The sequence below is a fragment of the Petromyzon marinus genome, chromosome 19 (assembly GCF_048934315.1).
Source record: "Petromyzon marinus isolate PM22_M1 ecotype Great Lakes invasive population chromosome 19, UKy_Petmar_22M1.pri1.0, whole genome shotgun sequence".
NCBI classification, from domain to species: Eukaryota; Metazoa; Chordata; class Hyperoartia; order Petromyzontiformes; family Petromyzontidae; genus Petromyzon; species Petromyzon marinus.
The window spans coordinates 2,058,426-2,081,079 of NC_133685.1; the positions used below are offsets into that span (position 1 = coordinate 2,058,426).

Here is a 22,654-nt window from a genome sequence, read left to right on the forward strand (position 1 = left end):
TTTCTCGTATCGCTCGTGACGGATGTAATCCAAGGCTGCGAATCACAAACTCAGGTCACTGGGTTCACGGAGCAGTGCAATAACCACTTTGCCACTAGGCCACCCACAAATGGGTGTGCTGTTGCTATATTTAGGTTAACGAGCAGAAAAGACTATACAGATAGAGAAGCGGTAGTGGGTAGTGTAACGTGGTTGGCATGGGCCCTGGTGCAAGAAATGGAAAGGGGGGTGGGGGGGATCCCTTGTTGAATTCTTTCCTCTCATCATAGCCCGGAAACTGGGGCCCGGCCTGGGCCTTGGTCCCCAGTGCAGGTGCACCACTGCAGATGTGACGAGGAAAAAACGAGAAACGGGGAAAAAAAAACGAGACGAAAAAATAACCGCCGCTCGAATCAAATCGCGACCTCGAATTATGAAAATGTAATCGAATCGTTAGAGAGGTGCTGCATCGTTAAAAACCCCAAATACAAGTTGGTGCTTGCCCTCCGCCACCACCGCCATCCAAAACGACAGCGACATGCACGCTTTAGCGTCGTTGGGTTGTGTCGCCGCCGAGTGTGTGGTAGCCAGCAGTAAATAAATAATGGCGAGAACCGGACAGGAAAAGCACTGTTGCCATACACCACCGAGAAGTGTAGCTCGGTTCCCCGGAATATAGGAAATAACCCCACGCGCGCACACACCAGCGTGCGCTTTTTCTCCTGTTTCGTGTAGCCATCACAGAATCTCGAGTAACACGTGCCAATTAAATTAGAGGTGGCTGGGTGGCTCGCAGGTCAGAGCCCTGAGCTGTCGTCGCTGAGATCCTGGGTTTAGAATCCAGATCAGACCGGCTTACAGTTTCAAGTTTGTTTTATTTCACCATGTGAGAGCTCACGAGACAGCATATTTTCACTTGCAAGAGAAGCCTGGGTCACCAGAATTTCAAAAGCAATGACTTAAAATTCAATTACAACGATGAGGCGTTACAAAATAAATCGAAAACATACAATCATACATTGATATTGAATTAAATGCATTTCATGTGATGGAAGTTGGCTTACACAGTTGTGGTGAGTTGACGGTCTCAAACGTGTCACCAATGACTACACACACAAAAACAAATCCATAAAAATTTGGTTCTGCACTTTGGCTAAATTCTAGCTCCGAGTATTAAACGTCGGTTTGACTGTCATGCAACGAACAACATCATCATATGTAAAATGTGAATAAAGAACGCCTACAACTTCGAGTAGCTTTATGCTGGGGGGCAAGGGGCACTAGCTGCTGGCACTAAACCGGGTGGCTGGTTGGGCCTGGGGCTGGTGTGGTTTGTGCCTCCGATGAAAGGGAGACGGAAAAAGGCAGGCGTTTTGGGGAAGGCGGTGGAGGGCGACTCGCGTCATCTCACGAAGCTGAGGAGTTTTTTTTTAATTGTAGGACCCCTGTTTAAGGACCCCAGGCCAAACAGGAAGAAGAAGAATAAGAAATTGCCACTTGACATTGACTTGGCACGGAGCCACGGGGAAGTGAAACAAGAGCACGTTTGCGTGTCTTTGCAGCAAAAGTAAATCGCTGTAAAGAGATGTCTGCTCACGCGAAGTAGGCCCTTTACCACAATATTAATTACAGACACCGGAGAGAGCGGGCATTCCTCGTACCACTGCGTACAAAGGTGTGTCCGTCTGGTACCCGGCCGAGTTGTCTGGTATTTATTTACCGTCATAGTTTCGCCGTATCTTTCTTTTTTACGTTATCTTGCCGGCGAGTAAATTGGTGGCTACTGCTAACTACGCCTGTCGTGTCTAACACACAATCAACATACATGCATTGGGCATGCGACGATCCACCACCACCCGGCGATGGTCGTGATTCATGGTCACGATTCTCTTTAAGAATAGATGCGTTTTTTTATAATCTCGTTTTTACCGTTCCGTTTGTACTTTGTCGTTTGTTCCATCTCTTTCGAAGTCTCGCGAGCCAAAGTGTAATGTCCGGCACGTAGTTTGTGTGAATGGTAAATAATCAACTGTTACACGGACAATACGATATGCCGATGGATTTGAACAGATGAGTCAATATACCTCTGTTCCTTTCCTCGCGCGGTCAAATCTACGGTAAAGGAATTACAGCGTGGGCCACGGAAACCTGATACCCACCAAGTTTCGCGGGAGCTGAGCAATGAGTTTTTATGGTTCGTACGCATTTTTATTACACAGCAGGCCAGCGTGTGATACACGAAAGAGCCAGTGTCATCGCCACCTCTAGTATTTGGTAATTTGTTTTACCACTGGGGCTGTGACACGGCCCAGCAGGGGAGCACGTTTCGCCGCTCGTTTCAGAGGTTCACAGTTTCGAATCCAGCGGCCACCCTAATCAATACTGCCGGTGTCGCAACCGCAGTAAAACTACACACCATCTGCTTCACGGTTAGATAGGCCACTGAGTGCCGGCATCTATCAGGGTCCAAATTTACCTTATTTGATCATTACCCCACAAATCACTCAATTTGCATTGTACATTGCAGTGACCCTTCCCCTGCTGGCCGACTAAAGCCTGTGGTCACTGTTGCATATGGTGCCACGCTGATCTCTCTTGAGTTCTTGCCTGATGGATGACTATAAACTCAGCTCGTTTGATCGTATTATTACAATTCCGTTCCCGTGGAGTAGCCACATGTGACCTCCATTTCATCTCAAATCAACCACAATACGAATTGATTTCAGTACTCGGGCATTGAAAAAAACAAGCGGTCACTTGTGGACGTGTTTTCTAAACTGGAAAGGATCTGTACAAACCACACAATGCAACGTGGATTCATGTCACCAGGCCCAAATGCGACCGCATCTCACGACACTTTACAGAAACATGCATTGAGATTATGTCGATTATTTTGCTGCGATACATTTCCACGTGATAAGCCACTTTGTTGACCTGTCATTTTGTGGCCGGGACGCTTCTGAAAAATAATTCAATACTGCCAGTGGGCTTTACCTGGTAGGATGGGGATGGTTTAGTTTTATTTGTTTGTTTTTGGGTGTTTTGTTTACCTTGTACTTTGCACGACTGTGGTGTTTTCTAACTGTTTGTTGTTGTAACGCTCTTACCCGCCCCTACTGGACATCTGTGAAAAATAACTCTATAGCTCATCGGATTCCTCCAGTATAACTTACTATTCTGATTCTGAATCGGAACATGTTCATTTTTTTTATAAGGGAGAAAGAGAGAGAGGCAGTAATTTCTAGACAGAAGAGAGGAAGGTCTTGAGCCTGATTCTTAAAAACCAAGGCAGGGAGTCAGCAGCACGGGTGGCTGGGGGAAGGGAGTTGCCGAATATTTGAAGCATATAAGCATGAGCTACCTGACTCTTAGTGAACATTGAATGGGGGCTTCGACAGAAAGTCTCGGTTGTTGGAGCGGAGAGGGCACGAAAGGGAGTAGAGCGAGATGAGAAGGGAGACTTACGAGAGTGAGTGTGCATGGAGGGGAGTTTAGAGTAAGGTGAAAGGGTAGGAGAGTATGAGAAGGTGGGAGAGTGCGTGAAGGGCAGTAGGAAAGAGATGAGAGGAGAGAGGTATACAGGGGTGAGTCCATGGAGGATGTGGAAGACAGTGAGTGTGATCTTGCAATCGAGCCAGGATTGGATTGGGAGCTGGATGAGGGATTGGAGGATTGGGGTGATGTAGTCTCGTTTGCGGGTGCATGTGACGAGTCTGGCAGCGGTATCCTGGATCATCTGGATTTTGGAGATGAGGGATTTGGGGAGGTAGTAGTGGAAAGAGCTGCAATAGTAGCTTTACAATTTGCGTAACGTACAATAACAACTTGCGTAGCTGTGCGTGTGTGTGTAATGCAGCATGTGCACACAAAGTGCACCTAGCCTGGCAAAACAGCCATGGTGACGTCGCTTAGTGGCAAAAAGCAATTGTTGTTGATGGAGCATGTGTTTGTATATTTTCATTCCTTTATTATTCATGAACCAAATTGCATGCGTAGAATAAATGTTAGCAGTATTTGTGTGTGTGCAAGGTGTTGGCACAGTGGTTATGATCCCAGCAATCTGGATTAATTTCCCGGCCACGGATAATACCATTGGCATTTGGTATCTGAAACTGTTCGGGGCCTCCCTTAGGTCAACTTGACCTCAAATGAGTACCTGGTGCAGTCTTTAAACAACATCACAGGGGAGACTTGAGACAGCTGCGCCTGGTTTTGACCATACTACCCCTTCATGTGCTGTTCAGGCCTTAGTAGGTGCTCGCTAAGGGCACTTGCTCCAACAGTCTGTGTGGCAAACACATGAATCTTTGTCTTTGATGTAGTGTATGCATGTGTGAACAAAGGCAGCTTGTGTATGTGTGATATAGCACTTGCATGTGTATTGTCTTTGTCTTGTTATGCATTCTATGTGCTTGTGTAAAATGTGGCTTTTGTATAATATGTAGCATGTGTGTGTGAGTGAGTGTTATGCATTGTACTGCGGGTGTGTGTGAAATTTAGCGTGTATGTAATGTAATATGTGAGAGTTCAAATTGTGGTTGGGGGCCGCCTCAGCCCATAATTTCTCCAGCGTTAATAAAATACGTACAACTTTATGGGGTAGTCAACAGTCGTTTTCCATAATAAAGGTTTTTTTTTGGTTAGATCGCGGAAATATAAATGGGTCATTAACTCACCACCACCCGACACAGCCGATTAATGAGGTTTGTCATGGAAAGAAAACGTGCCGATTAGTTACAACTGCAGCATACCAGTGTGTTGGAGAGTAAACCCAGAACATTTACAATTTGAGTATGATGTTTCGCTGCTAATTACAACCAGCTTCATCAGGCAATTTTTGCAAGAATTGTGAAGAAGTCCTCCTGTTTCCAGTCTTAAATAAAGTAAGGTGATGTTATCACTGTGAGTCTATCAGGTGCGAAGATCAGAGGGGGGTTTTCTAATAGATAATCTTGCCGCAGGACTCAGGGCTGTAGATAGGCGATGGACACCAAAAACCTCAATGCTCAATTGAGCAGGAAATCACTTTGACTTTTGAGTGCGTCGTGCGTCACGTGACGTAGCATGCATGTGCAATGCAGTGTGGCGCATGCATTTGTGGATACGGTGCAGTGCAAGTGCGCACGATGGACACCCTGTGATACGTGCGACGATGTAACTCGTGGATCTGCGCGCATGGCGATCTCTCGCTGCCCCTGTGCCCCAGGCATTCACGTTGCTCGCTGTCGGGAACTCGGTTTTACCGTGCCGCGCGCTGCTGCTGCTGCTACTGCTCCGTATAGCAGGGAGGCTGGCGACCATGGCACTGTGGAGCCAGGCCCAACAGCTGCAGGGAGACTATCTTCGGCAGATGCAGTCGCTCTACGGGCAGCACTTCCCCATCGAGGTCCGCCACTATGTGTGCCAGTGGGTGGAGCAGCAGAGATGGTGAGGGCACTACCCTGGCACAATCAACATCATCAACATCATCAGAATCATCAGCATCATCATCAGCTTCGTCAACGTAATCACCATCAGCAGCAGGATTTTATAATATTATCGGGCTTCAATGACGGATGTTCAAATAATTCCCACATGGCAACGTGAATTAAATTCCTGGCCGTGGTTGATGTTAGTGGCGAGGCCTACATCCAGCAGTGGATTGACAAAGTGCCGTGCATTACATTGCATTTTAATCCATTTCTATTCAACGCACTGCGCTCAGAACGCCGTCTATTTTCCAACCCGCACTGACCAACATGGTGAAGTATGGTTAAACAACAAGTATGGTTAAACAATCCCCATAGTCAATTCAGCATAGGGAGGCCTGTATCGGTGAATTCACGCGATACTTGCAGCCACTAAAGACGCTACCATTCACCAGAATGTAAAAAAAAATGTTTTAATGGCATCACGACTATTTCGTAACATTTCCTCGGAATGCTGGAAAAGTGAATCATTCACCCACAATGCACTGTGAGCTTAGGAATAGATTTTAATCAATTAATCGAATCAGCGTTACACCAATATACTATCCAGTCACCACAATGTTTAACAAAAATATATTGATTCTCAAGTTAAATCGCTATTCAACCTCGCGACAATCCATCAAATCTGCATATGAGTGGGGGTGGGCGGGCTGATTGGTAGACCGATCATCCCCTGATTATGGGAATAGAGGTGGAAAGCGAAACTTAACTCCCACCTGCCGCGCGCACGTGCAGGGATGAGGTGGAGGTGGACAACCCTCAAGAGGAGTTCCGCGCCAAGGTGCTGCTCGACAACCTGGTGCAGGAGCTGCACAGGAAGGCCGGCCAGCTCGTGGGTGACGACGTCTTCGTGCTCAAGCTCAAGCTTGACAGCTACGCCACACAGCTACAGGTGCTGATGTTACTATATAAGCCATAAAAACCTGTAAAATGCACAACACATTATATCCGGGCACGTGTTCTTTCAGAGATGCACTTTATAACTCACAGCTGCGGGTGGTGCTGTATTACAGTTGAGTAACAGTTTTGAGTCTCAAGGTATGAAATGTGACTCTATCATCAAACACTTGTAGAACACAGGAGGTAGTGGTAGGGAAACCAGCGCCAAGATGTTACTGCAGACGTCCCCAGTCAAAGGTGGAGCACTCGGGAAATGTTTTAACCCTGGACTTTTAACAGGGGGACAGAGGCAGCAATGTAGACGATTCGTGGGATGGGTTTCTGGACAGTTACAGGCAGCAGAGGAGACAGGGCAACCCCTTACGGTTTGGCAGCTCACTGTGAGTTTTGCACGCAGACGTGCCTGCAGCTGCCTGCCCGACCCACACCACCCAGTCGCAGTCACCGCTGAATATACCCGGACAGCTTGGCTCGATCAGTGTTGTAGTGGAAACTTAATGGCAGAGGAGAAGGAGCGACCCCTTACAGTTTTGGATGTTCGCTGTGAGTTTTGCCTTGAGGCCCCGTGTGTGGCTGCTGCTGCTGTAGCTTTACTACTGCACCACCCAGTCGCAGCCATCTGTGATTGTATCCCAACAGCGTGGATTAGTCAATGAAACAGGGTCATGTTAACCGAGCTACACGTGACGAATTCTTGTTAACAACCGCACCGTGCATGCCTTCTATGCAGCCAGCATAGACCTGACTCCCACACACACTTCCATGTAACTTACAGAGCTATCGGTTACATGGAAGTGTGTGGGAGTGCACAGATTCAGGTGATCGCTAGGCGTGCATGGTGACGCACACCTGTGCGTTCCAGCGCTCCTAAACCTCGCTGGTTTTTTTAGATGCCCAGGAGATGACGGCAGAGCGTGTCGATTGAAACCATCTTTGCGGAGTTTGGAGTGTTACCCCCCCCCCCCTCGTATGGGCGCCACAGTGGCAGGATGTTAACTACCTTGCCTGGTATACAGGAGGTCGTGGGTTCGATCCCGACCCTGACGCCTGTATGTTTGGAGTTTCCGTGTCTTTTTTCCCCGTGGTCGCGTGGATTTTTGTCCGGGTACTCCAGTTTTTCCCTCCACATTTAGAATCAACATGTGTATATGGCTGATATAAATTTCCAGGTGATAAGCCCCTTCTTTGAGCAATCATTTGTGGCTAGGTCACTTCTGAAAAAGAGCTACTATCGAGCTCCGTAGGCCTAACATGGTAAAATACAAAAATAAAAATGATAGTTTAAATCGTATGGGTGGCGAGTTTTCTCCGGGTTCTCCGGTTTCCTCGCACGTGAAGCCACATACTCGTGAGTGGGATTGGCTGAACGTCCCACTGCGGAAACCCTCCTGAAAAAGAGTCTGGACTAAAGTGGAGCTTTCCTGGATAAAAAACTAACATTATTATTAGAACTGCCTCCCTCGGTGCTCTAAATTGTTACGTGCCATTCTGGTGTTGTGTGGGTATTAAGGTGATAAATAAGCACACAATGTTCTATTTGACCATCAACAATTGCGATGAAATTGCAATTCATTTATCAGCTAAAAGGCCACAATCCGCCAAGGCGACCTGTAATAACTGTTCAGTGTTACTGTTCTGCTTCTAACTGGCCCCACACTATACATGGAGATCTCTTGCCTATATCACCAGGCAATCAAGGAGCTATTTTCATAACCGGCCGCAATCTACTGATGGAGATTAACCTGTCCACAGCTTGCCTCCTTCGGAAAAGCAGCGGTGGGCAATGATGGCTCTCCGGTACTGACAATTCCATCAAATAATGAAACCGGTATGCAGCCTTCTCATTGTTCTGCTGCTGTCTCGAATAATACGGGCCATAGTTTTGACTCTTTTGAGCTGGCGTTGAAAACAAGGCTGTGTGCATTGTACACACGGTATGTTGATGTCATGTGACCTGCAGATCATGATCAGAGGACCGATCGCATTGACAGATTCGTGCTTTCTGCTGCTTTAGGAGTCACCTCTGTGTGTGTTTCGATTACGCTGGTACGTATGCGTACGTTTGTTTATTTCCGCTGTGTAATCCGTGTCGCTCTGCCTCATCCTTGTCGCCCACCTCAGACTCACTACGAGCACACGCCCATGGAACTCGTGAAGACGGTGAAGCAGATCCTGTTCCATGAGCAGCGCCTGGTGCGCGAGTCGGCCAACGTGAGTGAGCGCGGCATCACCACCACCATCACAACTATCATCATCACCACCCTTGGTACAATTAACACCATCGCAACCATCATCATTCTTATCACCATCACCAGCGCTGTCACAACTACCATAACCACCACTGTCACAACTACCATCACGTATGTATGTACGTTGGAACTTATTTCACAATCGGTCTCAAAGACTATTTTTTAGGAGCGCCCTATATTGCGATGTTTGGCCATTTTCAATTTGAAGGCGTCTTTGCATGAGAGACGCAAATAGAATAAAAAAAGTAGAAACGCAACACACGCGAGAGGATCATATGCAAGGGTCCACGCGGAGAGGTTCACAAACCCACTTGCTATACTGCCATCTCGTGAACACCTCATGGCAACACAGCAGGTTTGGGAGCTTCACACATCTCTCCGTGACTCACCAACCCCTGCCTCAAAAGCAAGTAGCTGTACACCATACTTGTCCGTAGGGGTTGGTGTGGGCGGGTGTGCCACCACCAGGGCACTGCACCACGTTTGTGTTTTTCTTTTATAACGGTGGAATTAATCGACGTAATTAGACCGTTTGAAATTGCGCATTAATTGCCTCCGCGGATTTGCGGTAATCGAGCCCGCTCCTCCGTGTCAGGGCGCTCCGCACTCGATGTTACGCGCTCGCAAACAGGCTCCGCTTTGTAGCCTTGGGAATTTGATTTCATTCGTGAAACATCTGCAAAGCCTCACGTTACGGGTTTCTGTTTTTATAAACGATTTCCGTGCCGATAATCATCCGCTCGTTGGAGGTGATAACATGCTCTTGCGAGCCCAGCTGCTGCCAGAGGTGTGACTTGCGCATTTGGCGCCCAGTACAGTGCCCTCCCCCGTCACCGTCCCATGCCCGCCTTGCTTCTGCGGTGCTAAGTTGTGGGCAGAGGACAGCGCAGCGAAACCCCATTGGTTGTAACTTGCTCCAACAACATCTGTGCTCCCCCGCCTTCACCAACACGTGCTGACCAGTGTGATGAAGTATGGTCAAACAACCCTCCCGTAACCGACGCTGCATGGAGAGGCCTTCAAAGAACAGCGGATTAGAGGACAAATATTAATTTCATTATTTAATTCTGTTTACCTCCAAACAAACTATATTAGATATGCAGCGAGTCTTTTCTCTTAGTCATTGCAATGTGCATGTTATTGTAAAATCATAACACGTTACGGTTGGTGACGGAAGACGTACTCGCCTCCTTAACTATTTATATAAACCATTCAAGCACCGTACTTGTTTGAGAAAGTCAAGGGTGGTTTTCTTATGCTTCCCTTTGAGGATATGGATGATCGTGAGTATAATTATAACGTCGCTTTTTACTTGAGCCATAGTATGTCAGCCAATTATCAGGACTATAATTCTTATTTAATGAAGAGATGTTTACATTTTGCATTGTGAAAATAAGAGCACTGTTTTTATGTTATTTAGAGGTCACACTTCACCACACCACCTTCTCGTGCGCCGTGCCGGCCTTGTTGGGTGCTTGCTATAACAGCACTTGGTCCAACAGCGTGTTAAACGCTTCACGGGTGGGTGGCGATCTTTGTGTTTGTGATGTTCAGCCGGGGACGCCGCTGAGTCCCGTGGACAGCATGTCCCAGAAGCAGGCGCAGATCACGGCCACCTTCGAGGAGCTCCGCGCCATGACCAACGAGACGGACACTGACCTGCGCATGCTGCAGCAGAGCCAGGAGTACTTCATCATTCACTACCAGGAGAGCCTGCGCATTCAAGGTATGTGTGTGGACAGTCGAGTCTATCTGTGCGAGTCTCTTTTTAAGTCTTACCTCTCTGGAATGCATGAGTTTTGTTCCGGGTAAATCCTGTTTCTTCCCACATGTCAGTTCACCCGTGGATATTTGGCTAAAGAATCCGATGCGTGACCGTCCGGACAAAGTCTTGTTTGGGATTGCCATTCAGATGGTAATAATTTTGAACAATGTTTTGTCGATTCACCGTTGGACAAGTTGTTTGATCATACCTCACCGTGTTGGGGTTGGAGAGTGACAGGAAAGTTCAGATATCACTCGCAGCTAATTTTGGCCGTGGCCGGGAATTGAACTCAGATCATCGGGCTCGTAGTGAATGCACTAATGACTGTGCCACCACTCCAATGCGCGCCACCTCTCCATCCCATGACTTTGTTGACAAACATGTAAACAGACAAAGGTTCCGCCAGATAATCTACTTTGACTGACGGGGCAAGTGCTGTTCGTGACCACTTATGATAAACACGCAACCCCCCCCCCCCCATCATTAATATTCATGAGCAGGTGGATTTTTACACTCGGGCAGAAGAAGGTCAAGCGGAAAGACATTTTTTTTTGTTCGCAAATTCGTTTTAAGTTTGACGTTTCTTTATTAAAGTGAGTAAAATAAATAATTCTACGCAGCAACAAAGTGGATTTGGTGTCTTTATTTCTTCAGCACTTGAGGCAAAAGCTAAGTCTCATTTATGCTTCTACATTATGGTAAAATAGACATTTCTCGGTGATTTTCCAGATATTGTATCGAATTCAAATTTATTTCAACCCCAGCGACCGAAAGCAGAAGAGAATAAAGTATCAGAGCAGTGAATTTGAACAAATTAAAGGTCAGTTATATACAGTGCTACAGTTACATGAAGTGAGGTGTTTTATGACATAGTTTCATGCAGATTCACTGCCATTAAATTTACACAAGCTACAATTATACTCTGGACAATTTTTTCGTAAATATGACTGCTTCCGTCCTCGGACGGGCAAACAAGCTAGTAACAATAATAATACAACACCCGCCATTCGCCACTAAGCGATGGTTACGTCACCGCGGCGCCAGGCCAGGTGCACAGGGGCTACTTGAGCACCAGCAGTGTCAGTCCGTTTTCCTTGGACCACGGAGGTAAGCTGTGGGCAGATGGCTAACCCCGGCTGCGTGTGTGTGGTGCGGAGCAGGGCAGCTGCACCAACTGTCCCAGCCGGCGCGCCCACCCCAGGATCAGAGCTCGGTGCAGAGCATGCAGCAGAGCCTGCAGCAGCGCCGCGTCAACATGGACAGCATCCTGCAGCAAGAAGCGCAGCAGCTGCAGAAGTTGCGCCTGGTGGGAGTGCCACTGGGTCACAAGCACACACGTTTGCTGGGAGTGCCACTGGGTCACACGCACGTTTGTTGTTTACGACATTGTGCTTTAAGGCAGGCTTGAGCATTGGTGGCAGGTGTGAATGTCCCCAAGGTACTGACATAGCCGTGGGCCTCGTTAATCTGCCCTCGCTAACACTTGTGGGGTGAACGGCAAGGTGACCTCTCCCCGCGTGGCGGAAAAGCAACCCACCGTCGCCAAATGAGCTGGGTCCACGGCAGAGGTTTTGGCTGCCGCCGTGGGGACTGAGTGTTAGTGATTTTGGACGGTTCATTAATTGTGTCATTGATATTAGGCACGTGAGGATTAACCTCGCCCCACGCCCCCCTCCTCCCTTCCGTGGTTCGGTGAATTGTCACCCAGAGGGGTCTTGCTTTGATTCAGGAATCAATCCATTTTGTCTCTGGTGGTGCGTTTGTTTTCTTGAACCGATGGCATGTCATAGATATGAATTTGAAATAATGGAGTTTCAGGCATTCTATTCAAAGTGTATATCAGGCATAAGACAAAAGAAAAACAAAGTACATGGTACAGACATAAGAATGTGATGGTACCAACAACAGGGACTACATAAGAACAAACGATACAAATGAGATGCGCAGTACATGGCTCCGAATCGTGCCAATTCATCAGACGCCTAACTTCGACACAGCGGACCTTCACGTGAGACCTCCCGCCCTCTCCGCGACGCCGCGTTAATCCTCACCGCGTGCATTCCCTCCGCTCGCTTGCCACGGAATGGGGCGCGCGATCCTCCTGCAGGCGCTGGCGGAGAAGCACAAGAAGACGTTCCAGCTGCTCACCAAGCTGCAGACCACCATCCTGGACGACGAGCTCATCCAGTGGAAGCGCCGACAGCAGCTGGCCGGCAATGGGGGGCCCTCCGAGGGGGGGCTAGACTGCCTGCAGGGCTGGTGGGCAGAACCCGTACCCTACCTCCTCTCCGAACGAGCGAACGCACGCACGCCCACGCATCCACACGCTGCTGCTTGTGGTCACACACCTGTGCACTGCTGCACGTACTCACATGTTTCTCACGGACAAAGACCCCCTCTGTTGCCTTTCAGAGTCTATTAGTAAGTGCCGGAATGGCGCAAGAGGGGGTGGTGTGGACAACGCCATGCTGGCCACCTTTGTCTCCCCAGTGCGGATGTTATGTACACGCCGAACCCAGTTCCCACATTTGCGACTGATGTTAGCTGTGGCGCAGAATCTCAGATCGTCCAGTTCAGAGTGCAGCACGAGAACCACGACGTTAACCTTTCACACACATACCAAAATAGCGCACACACATTCACATGCACATCTCCATACACATCTGTTGATGTAACCAAATATTCGTGTTTAGCTGCTTTTTTTTTAATTCGAGCCACCTATTAAGGATGTAATCCACATTTAAATGTAACCTGCGCTTTACGTAAAAGCTGGTTTTGAACATAATCCCTCATTTAAACATAAGCCATATTTATCGTGTAAGCTCCCCAATAAACTTAAGCCAACTCAAGCTCTTCCTCCGTTGGATTATTCTGAGCAAACTCATTGACACCACAAGTACTCTGGGGGTTGCGTGCATGTGTGCGCATCTGCTCATTTGTGTGTCTGTATATATATGTGTGTATGTTTGGGAGCGGTGGTGTAGCGGTTAGCGTGCTGCGCTGCGAACCCAATGACCCGAGTTCAAATCCTGATCACGACCACCAACACCGGTGAAGATTATCTGAACCGGTCCTGGGCCTCCCCTCGGTCAACTCAGCCTAAATTAGTACCTGATGCACGATGTAAATATCAACACGGGAGGTACAAAGTTGGCCAGGCATGGTAATAACCACATCGCCCCATCGTGCACCATTCCATCTTGATAGGCGCTCCCCAACAACACTTGCCGCAACAGCCTGCATGCCTATATGGGGGGGAATCTTTGATTTTGCATGTGTACATGTGCACGCTTGTGTCTGTGTCCATGCTGCGCTTACACGTGTTTCCTCGTACACGTGGCTATGCGTGCCCGTGGTCGCCTTTTGCGGCCGTAGCGTTCACGCGGGACCCCGTTCCTGTACGGCTGTGCCAGGTGCGAGAAGCTGGCGGAGATCGTGTGGCAGAACCGGCAGCAGATCAAGCGCGTGGAGCTGCACCTGCAGCAGCTGCCCATCATGGGGCAGTGCCAGGAAATCCTCACCGAGCTCAACTCCACCATCACCGCCCTGCTCTCCGCGCTTGTCACCAGGTGACCGCCGAGCAAACGCTGCTGCCGCCGCCGCCGGACGTCTCAACGAGTCGTCGAGGATTTAGAAATTAATTTTCTTGAACAATCGCAATGCGCGCATCGAACCGCGTGCGTGAGAATCTTATGGGTTAGGCCGAGAGGCCTTACCCTGAAACGCCTATTGGGTGACAACACGTTAACGCGTACCTTACCGTCGTCCAATGTTCACGCGGAAAATGTTCCGGCTTCACCTTTAGCGCGCTAACGCGATGCTCTCGCTTGCCTTTTTGCTCTCGTTAACGCGCTCATGCCAGGTCGTCGGTTTCCGAAGTAGACACGCGACTGAGATGCTTGCACCTGTAATCCCCCCCCCATCACCCCACACCTCACGCAGCACGTTCATTATCGAGAAGCAGCCGCCGCAAGTGCTCAAGACGCAGACCAAGTTTGCTGCGACGGTGCGGCTGCTGGTGGGCGGAAAGCTGAACGTGCACATGAACCCGCCGCAGGTGGTGGCCACCATCATCAGCGAGCAGCAGGCCAAAGCCCTGCTCAAGAACGAGAACACGCGCAAGTGAGTGGCTCCTGCCGCCACCGCCGGGGCCCGACGTGACGTCGGCGGGAGCCAGAGCAACGGGGTAGTTATCGAGTGTACACGGGGGGTGTGACTGTGCCGGTAATCATCGGTGGCTGGAGGGTGTGGTTCATGCGCCGGGCAACGAAAAAGGGGGGAAATTAAACAGAGGGCCAGCCTCGGAAACCACGAGCCAGGAGCTCGTGTTGTCCGTTTTGTTGTTGGTGAGCGGAAGAACCGGATGCGGTTGAGTCACGGCTGTGCATGTCTTGATCTGAGATCTTGCATCTTGATAGACGATGTTGTGGTTCTCAGTTTAGGTCAAACACGATTCCTCGATCTGTGTCACACGAAATTTCTCCATCACGCATAGTCAGCGAAGGACCGTTGTGCCAAACGTGTGACCTGTTGCGACAGCATTTGCAACAACTGCCCTTGCTGCCGTACACTGGTGTCTCAAGTGATTTGTTTGATCCACGGATCAGTCCACTTCGAACGTCGACCGCCAACTGAAGTGCGCAATTTTCTGCAGGAGCTTGCACATCAAGACGGAGCGACGTGTCCACAGAGTGACAGCTGTCTCCCTCAAACTAAGCTCTCGAACGCTGGGAAAACGGTCGCAGATGGTGACATTTCTGACAAAGTCAAACCGTCAGATGACAAGAAGGCATCTTTGCCATCGCATGTGGATGGAGGACTGCAGCTGATCCAAATCGGCTTGACGCAATGTGCAGGCCCTCACACCTATACAACAAAACTGACAACACAACTATGGTAGACTCTCACTTTGGTGCCGAGACTTAACCGTTTCTGGGAACAAATGCGGTTCACGAAAGAACGACATTACTTTAATGGGACGAGGAAGTTCGTCGCGTTTGAACGGAATACAACAATGCGCTTCCTAAGTCATATGTGTGTATACGTCGGAGTCGGCGTCCGCCGGACTTCTTCATTATTTTTTACATTTGAAAAACAATTTTTCTCTAAATTCCTACCAATGGTTTCCTTGTCCGTTCGTACAGTGAGAGCAGTGGAGACATCCTCAACAACTGCAGCGTCATGGAGTTCCAGCAGGCCACAGGGACTCTCACCGCCAACTTCAGGAACATGGTGAGCGCTCCGGCAAGAGCTTGGATGCGTCGGTGCACACGTCGTTCTGGCTTTGGCCGTGCAACCTCGCAAGGAGCGGGGGGCACCCCCTTGTTGTTGTTGGAGAGGGCAGATGCGGAGCTAGGAGGGCGAGTCAAACACTCCGTGGTTTAATCCTGATGCAGGCACGCTGGTGCGTGTGCGTTTGTGTGTGTGCACTCGTTTTAGTGGAGAGCGCAAACGTAGTGATTTTGCGCATTGCACTGCCAATACGGCGGTCCGAGTTTGATTCCTGGCCATGGCTAACACCCGTGGTGATGATTTAAATTGCTCCTTGGCTTCTCCTCGGTTGACTCAGCCTTAAATGAGTACCTGGTGCAGTGTGTAAACAGAACGCCGTGCCGACCTTCATGGGTGCTCCACTGACAGCACTCGCCCCAACAGCCTGTGCAGGCTACACAGGGGATCTTTGTGTTTTTGTCTATGTCCAGTCTCTCAAGAAGATCAAACGCTCAGACCGGCGTGGAGCGGAGTCGGTCACAGAGGAGAAGTTCACCATCCTCTTCCAGTCGCACTTCAGCATCGGGGGCAATGAGCTTGTCTTTCAAGTCCGGGTAAGGACGCGCACACACGCGCACGCACACACACACACACCCCGAGCTACCGGCTTCGGCATGCACGCGCCGGCACATGCATGTTGCAGGCCTGTAACACAAAGCTCGTTGGGAGTCCCAATGCCGTACCTCCTCCATCTTGGAAAAATCGACTCGCAGAAGGGTAAGAGGAAGACAAAGGTGGACATTGTGGGGATGGATAGGGTGACGAGTAGTGGACCCAGGTTCAGCACTGACCTCTGAGATACTCGCCTTGTAGAATTAAATTCAATACATTTTTTTTTATTTCGTATATATCTTTACAAATTTTGGAGAAATCTGGGTTTTTTATATTAGGGGGCAGTGTAATTTCTAAACTGTTTTCATGACCTTTAATGAAAGCTGTTTTGTTATGCCATACAGCACTTTGAAACCTCTTTGTGGTCTGTTTTTGCGATTTCTAAATTTGTAAAATAATGAAACGATATCATTTAAACATTTCGAGAGCTTGTGCCAAGAGGAACTACTGGCACGTGTTTGACTGTCGACCTCCAAACCCGCTGCGTGGATGGGCTGGCCAAACCCAGGAGTCACCCGTGTTGCTCGTGTACTGCCTGTGTGCTGCCTGTGTGCTGCCTGTGTGCTGCCTGTGTGCTGCGTGTAGACGCTGTCCCTGCCCGTAGTGGTCATCGTTCACGGGAGCCAGGACAACAACGCCACCGCCACTGTCCTGTGGGACAACGCCTTTGCCGAACCGGTGCGCAACGCGCGTGCCGCTCATGGCCACAACACCACCACGAGCCTCTGATCTCTTATATGCACGGATATAGGCTTGCACTGGCTTGCCACGGCTCCAATTCTGGCAGGTGGTGAACACCGCCTGCCTCTGGATTCCCAGCCAAGAAATCCACGCAGCCTCCGTGGTTTGGCGATGGCCCAGCAGAACCCACTGGAGCATTAAACGCTGCCTCTTCTCTTCCTATAATCTAATTAATTAATCGCTGGCTCATGTCACCTGCAATTAGATAACCTGAGACAGAACGCAATGCCGAATGTGAATTGGAGCTTTGCCATTTAATGAGGCTGTGTGTTTTGGGCTGTCCAACATGAGCAGGAGGCTGTGTTTACGGTAAGAGAAAAACATCGAGTATTAGGCGCCCTTTAGTAACATCACTGCGGTGACGTACAAAAACATGCGCAACAGAAGTGGCCGGGGGTGGCTTAGAGGTCAGAGCGCTGAGCTGGCACGGCTCCGATCCTTGGTACAAATCTAGGCAGCTGCCTGTGATTAAATCAGGTTCCAAAGTCTATTGAGTCGATGATTTTAGCCTGGTCAGCAATGACTGTACAAAAGTAAGGCCACGTTAAATTGCCTTCTGCACTTAATTTGGCAAAATTCCAGCTCTCAGAATTAAAATTGTCACTGTGACTGCGGCGCCGTGATCATTACTGTGTAGCGGGGTTGGTAGAAAGGTGCTGCCCCCTACTGCATGGATCAGAGTCGCAGGCCCGGTATTGTCTACGGGCCTTGGGTTCCTCACCCCTGTTTCAGAAGAAAGGAGGAGATTAAGTCTCATTAGAGCAACTCGGAGAAGGCTAAATATCTGGAGTGTACATATTGTCAGCGGGGAAGGCTTGCCGAAGGAAGTTCAATAAGGAAGGCTAGAGAATATCAAACGTGTCGGATCGCTACTCGCCCTTGTGAATAGCATCGCAACTGACCCACGTATACGCACGTCCGTTTGGATCCCTTCCCCTACCCCTCCGGCACGCCGGCAGGGCCGCGTGCCGTTCCAGGTGCCGGACAAGGTGGCATGGCCCCAGCTGGTGGATGCCCTCAACATGAAGCTGAAGGCCAGCGTGGAGAGCCAGAGGGGCCTCTCGGAGGAGAACATCGTGTTTCTGGCACAGAAGGCTTTCAACAGCACGTCCACCCACGCCGACGACTACTGCAACCTCACCATCTCCTGGGCGCAGTTCAACAGGGTAGGGTGCGCCGGCTGAGCCGTGCCAGGGCTCGGATGGCAACGAGTCCCGTATCAATTTCATCGGTGCGTCAAAGCGACGCGTCTATGGGAAATAGAGACGTATGTAGGTTTTGTGTCTACCAGGCTGTCCGACTTGATGTCGAAACTTCGTTCGTGGGAGAAAAAGTCTTTAAAGTGGCCTTTGCCGTACATCGCGCGCTGAAGACTGTGCCCGCTTGTGCTGTGCGCGTGCGCTTTCTGACACCAGGAAAGCCTGCAGGGCCGAAACTTCACGTTTTGGCAGTGGTTCGACGGGGTCATGGAGCTCACTAAGAAGCACCTCAAGCAGCACTGGAACGACGGGTTAGTGGCCGAGGCAGAGAAAGAAATATGATTTGGTGGTCGGGGAGCTAAATAAACCTTGTGTACACCACCATGGTCGCTGTGTACACTGTTGTATCGGAAAACAGGCCGTTCATGTGAAACTCGTTCAACCACGTGGTTGAACATTTTGTTGTCCTTCCCCCGCACCTCCGATTAGCACAGTTGTCTACGTACGATGCGAAAGAAGTTAGAGATACGTACGTACATACCACGGTCGAGGGCATGGCATTCTCGGGAAATATTTGGGCAATTGTTGCCCATAATGCATTTAACTACAAGCAACTCCATACGGCATCGGCATTGAGTTACTTTCTCGTTCTGCCTGCCAAACGAACACAGATTGTGTTGAAAAGTGTGCCTGATGAGCAGTCATTGGTCTACAAGAGCACACGCCATCGGGCAGTCATGTGGCATTCTTTCTATGTTCTGATTGGAAACTGCCATGCCCAGTTGCCCACTAGGGAGGGTAGTGATCAGACTTGTCCAGATTTTGACAACTACTCTTTTTGGCAGTAATGATTGCCATTAAATTGCCCTCGAAAGAACCGAGTCCAATGTACCATGTTATACAATATTGCTTTTTGCAGTGACAGGCCAATTGTGAAGGTGAAGTAAGCTTGGCAATAACATCTAGCAGCACATCATTATTTGTTTAACAAGCCTGACTCTACTGATGATACCTAGAAATTTTAATACCAGTCCAAAGTCTGTGTGGATACCAATGTTCCTGGATAACAGTGAGCGATAGTAAAATTAACACACAGATTAGAGAGCTTACGCAAGGCATTGACACACTATTTACTGTTAAATGTCATCAGTGAAACAGTATTCATCATGTCAACTTTTGTTTGCATTTCAATCATGAAAGCTAAAGTGACGTCAACTTATGGCAGTGTTGGCAGCAAAAGCACGGAAGTGACGTCATGCGAGTTGCTCCGCCTCCTGCAGCGGCACACTTTTTCCTGATCAGATATAACGTTTTGTCCGAAACGTTATATCTGAGCCCAACGCGTCTCCGAGTCTGGTACAGAGACGACGTTTAATCGTCGCCGCCGCCACCTTCCCCCTCCATGCGCAGGGCCATCCTGGGGTTCGCCAACAAGCAGCAGGCACAGGACATGCTCCTGTCCAAGCCCAATGGGACCTTCCTGCTGCGCTACAGCGACTCCGAGATCGGTGGCATCACCATCGCATGGGTCGCCGACAACCCCACCAACCGGGGTGCATATTGATGGTTGCACGCACGCCCTTGCCAACCACATCACTCTATATAGCGGTCGGCTACCAGTGATTCGTAACCTCTTGCCGCATCCCCGGGTTCTTTTTAAAGCAACAATTTTCACCAATTGTCACCAAGCATTACGGCTTGCTTTGCAGAACAAACCCGGCCAACCGAATTCGATTCCCGCTCTCGTGTCCAACATCGTTGGTGAATATCTGAACTAGTCCTTCCCGCCGTGGGTCAAATCCGTTTTGTTACGAGTACCCGGTTCCTACCATCCCCGTCTCGCGCCATTCTGGCCTTCTTTGTGTGCTCGCTAACGACACCCGCGTCGGCTCCGTTGTGGATTCGCTGCCCTTGCGCGTGTTTGGTGCAGGCGAGCGGCTCGTGTGGAACCTCATGCCGTACACCGCGAAGGACTTCAGCATCCGCTCGCTGGCCGATCGCATCAGCGATCTCAGCCACCTTCAGTTCCTGTACCCGGACCGGCCCAAGGACGACGCCTTCTCCAAGTACTACACGCCGCTGATGCGTACGTACCGCGCCCACCCGCCGATCCCGCACGGTGCATTCGGCGTCGCCCGCTAGGCGTGGTGCCTTGACTCTGGGCAGCAGCGTGGCCGTTAGCCCAGAGCTGAGGCAGATACGAGCAGCGTACATTAACACTGCGCATTTGTGTTGTCCTTCCCCCGCACCTCCGATCAGCACGGTTGGCTACTTACAGCGCTAAAGAAATTCAACATAGATACGTACATTGGTTCAAGCAAGCCCAACCCTAATTGGTTGAAGTGAGTGGCAACCAGTCAGGAGGAGGACAGACAGCAGCTTGCGTGGTTGGGACCTCCTGAGCAGCAGTGAATGCTCAGAAACTGGCCCGTGGACCGGCAGGGGTTTAAAACGGTCTCGGTTCAATATATGGACCTACATACTGGTGTATTGTGATTATCGTCGTAGCGGCAGAGCTGTACAGACCTTCGTGGGGTTGTGCAGCCGAAGGGAACATGATATGACAGAGTTACTTACGAGACGCTTACACGCGACGTCCAGTCCCCAGTTGGGAGCAGCACTTGCCCACCCACCTGGCGAGAGGGAGAGAGAGAGAGCGTTTGCTAGAATTTAGTCAAATTAACGTTCAATGTGCCCGTTTTTACTCCCGACAGCCAACGGGCGTGAGGTGAACGACGACGGCTACGTGAAGCCAGAGATCAAGCAGGTCGTGCCCGAGTAAGTGTCCTCGGCTTGATTGGCACCTTGTAGAATTTAATTCAATACATTTTTTTATTTCGTAAGATATCTTTACTCATTTTGGAGAAATCTGGGTTTTTATATTAGGGGGCAGTGTAATTTCTAAACTGTGTTTTCATGACCTTTAATGAAAGCTGTTTTGTTATGCCGTACAGCACTTTGCAACCTCTTTGTGGTCTGTTTTTGCGATTTCTAAATTTGTAAAATAATAAAACGATATAATTTGAACATTTCGAGAGCTTGTGCCAAGAGGAAGTGCTGGCACGTGTTGACTGTCGACCCCCAAACCCGCTGCGTGGATGGGCTGGCCAAACCCAGGAGTCACCCGTGTTGCTCGTGGTGCTGCCTGTGTGCTGCCTGTGTGCTGCCTGTGTGCTGCCTGTGTGCTGCCTGTGTGCTGCCTGTGTACTGCATGTAGACGCTGTCCCTGCCCGCATGCACGCACACAAGCACGCACGCGCGTACACAAGCATGCACGCACACACAGCGGGGTTCGCTACAGCCGCTGAATTTGTACAAACAAATGCTGTTTGTCAGTGCTTAACTTTCGCTGGGCCTGTCTGCGTCAACGACTCGGAAAAACATTGCCGCACGCGGCAAGGCCACGTCCATCGTGCCTCTCGCTATGGCTGTAGCTACTAAGTCACGTGTGCCGACTGATCCGCTCTGCAGGCGACCCAGATACACTTCCGCACCCGGTACACCACATCCAGTATTTCCTTCGCTATGGCTGCGGCTAATAGTCACATGTCACCTACTGGAGTCTTACTCTTTGGTTCTTTCAGTAAAGTCACGTAGAAAATCTAAACAAATAATAATAGAATGTGACATTTCGGTTGCAACACAAGCAGCTGTCATCAGGCAAGAATGAATGATAAAACACAGACACGGAAACAACATATGTGTGCGTCGCGGAGAGCTGGGGTTAGCGGCTGTGCATTGTTTTTGTTATGGCGCAGTTTTGCCACGGCGTACTCGGATAGCTCGGCGCCCAACACGCCCTACACGCTGGACCACTCCTCCATGTCGCCTGTGAGCACCCAGGCCACCTTCGCCACCTACGCGCCCAGGCAAGTGTGGGCACCACACGAGAGCTGATATCTACTACTGGAAATAGATTTTAGTTTTAGTGGGCAGTGTTGTTGACTGTTTTGTTGTTTGTGAACCGCTGCCAACGCAGCATGGTACAAATCTGTTGTTTCGAAGAGTTGCCTCTTGGTTCAGGTCAACGTCGGTGGAAGGATATGAGAGCATTCTCCTTATAATATGTGCAGCCCTTTGTCACTGCACTGCTGGATGAAGGCCACCCCCCCCCACATCCTGTCAATCGTTAGGGTTGATTGACGACACTTCACCACGCTGGTCAGCGCACGCTGGTGAATGGCGCAAAAGGCCCGTGGGCTGAGATTTGAACTCTTAGTCGCTGGGTTCATATTGCAGTGTGCTTACCACTGTGTCGCCACTTCACCCCTTAGAAGTTGTATTATGAAACATTCCAAAATCCCCAATGCAGGACTTGATGACAACGTATTATTTATATCAGATGTCTTTCACGATCAAAGATTGTTGTCTAAGATATTTGTGTGCGTTTGTGTGCGTCCATGTATGTGTATGCTTGTTTGTGAATGCGTGTGCACGCATATGCATGTGTGTGTGTATGCATGCATGTGC

At 49.6% G+C, this 22,654-nt stretch overlaps 1 protein-coding gene across 3 annotated transcripts in view; it reads left to right on the forward strand.

Moving 5' to 3' along the window:
* The window catches only part of LOC116943942 (signal transducer and activator of transcription 5B-like), a 56,887-nt gene that overhangs the window by 25,598 nt on the left and 8,635 nt on the right, over nt 1-22,654 (forward strand). For 2 of the 3 annotated variants that reach the window (XM_032957308.2, XM_032957309.2), the window contains exons 2-18: nt 5,186-5,406; nt 6,183-6,339; nt 8,469-8,558; nt 10,151-10,322; nt 11,522-11,667; nt 12,469-12,620; nt 13,775-13,930; nt 14,304-14,483; nt 15,506-15,593; nt 16,064-16,186; nt 16,830-16,922; nt 17,945-18,151; nt 18,401-18,495; nt 19,595-19,737; nt 20,115-20,270; nt 20,899-20,962; nt 21,943-22,053. In XM_032957308.2, coding sequence (XP_032813199.1) covers nt 5,279-5,406; nt 6,183-6,339; nt 8,469-8,558; nt 10,151-10,322; nt 11,522-11,667; nt 12,469-12,620; nt 13,775-13,930; nt 14,304-14,483; nt 15,506-15,593; nt 16,064-16,186; nt 16,830-16,922; nt 17,945-18,151; nt 18,401-18,495; nt 19,595-19,737; nt 20,115-20,270; nt 20,899-20,962; nt 21,943-22,053 — 2,261 coding nt within the window. In that variant the 5' untranslated portion in view covers nt 5,186-5,278. The remainder of the gene's footprint in view (nt 1-5,185; nt 5,407-6,182; nt 6,340-8,468; nt 8,559-10,150; nt 10,323-11,521; nt 11,668-12,468; nt 12,621-13,774; nt 13,931-14,303; nt 14,484-15,505; nt 15,594-16,063; nt 16,187-16,829; nt 16,923-17,944; nt 18,152-18,400; nt 18,496-19,594; nt 19,738-20,114; nt 20,271-20,898; nt 20,963-21,942; nt 22,054-22,654) is intronic. The other variant, XM_032957310.2, reaches the window with a different exon arrangement.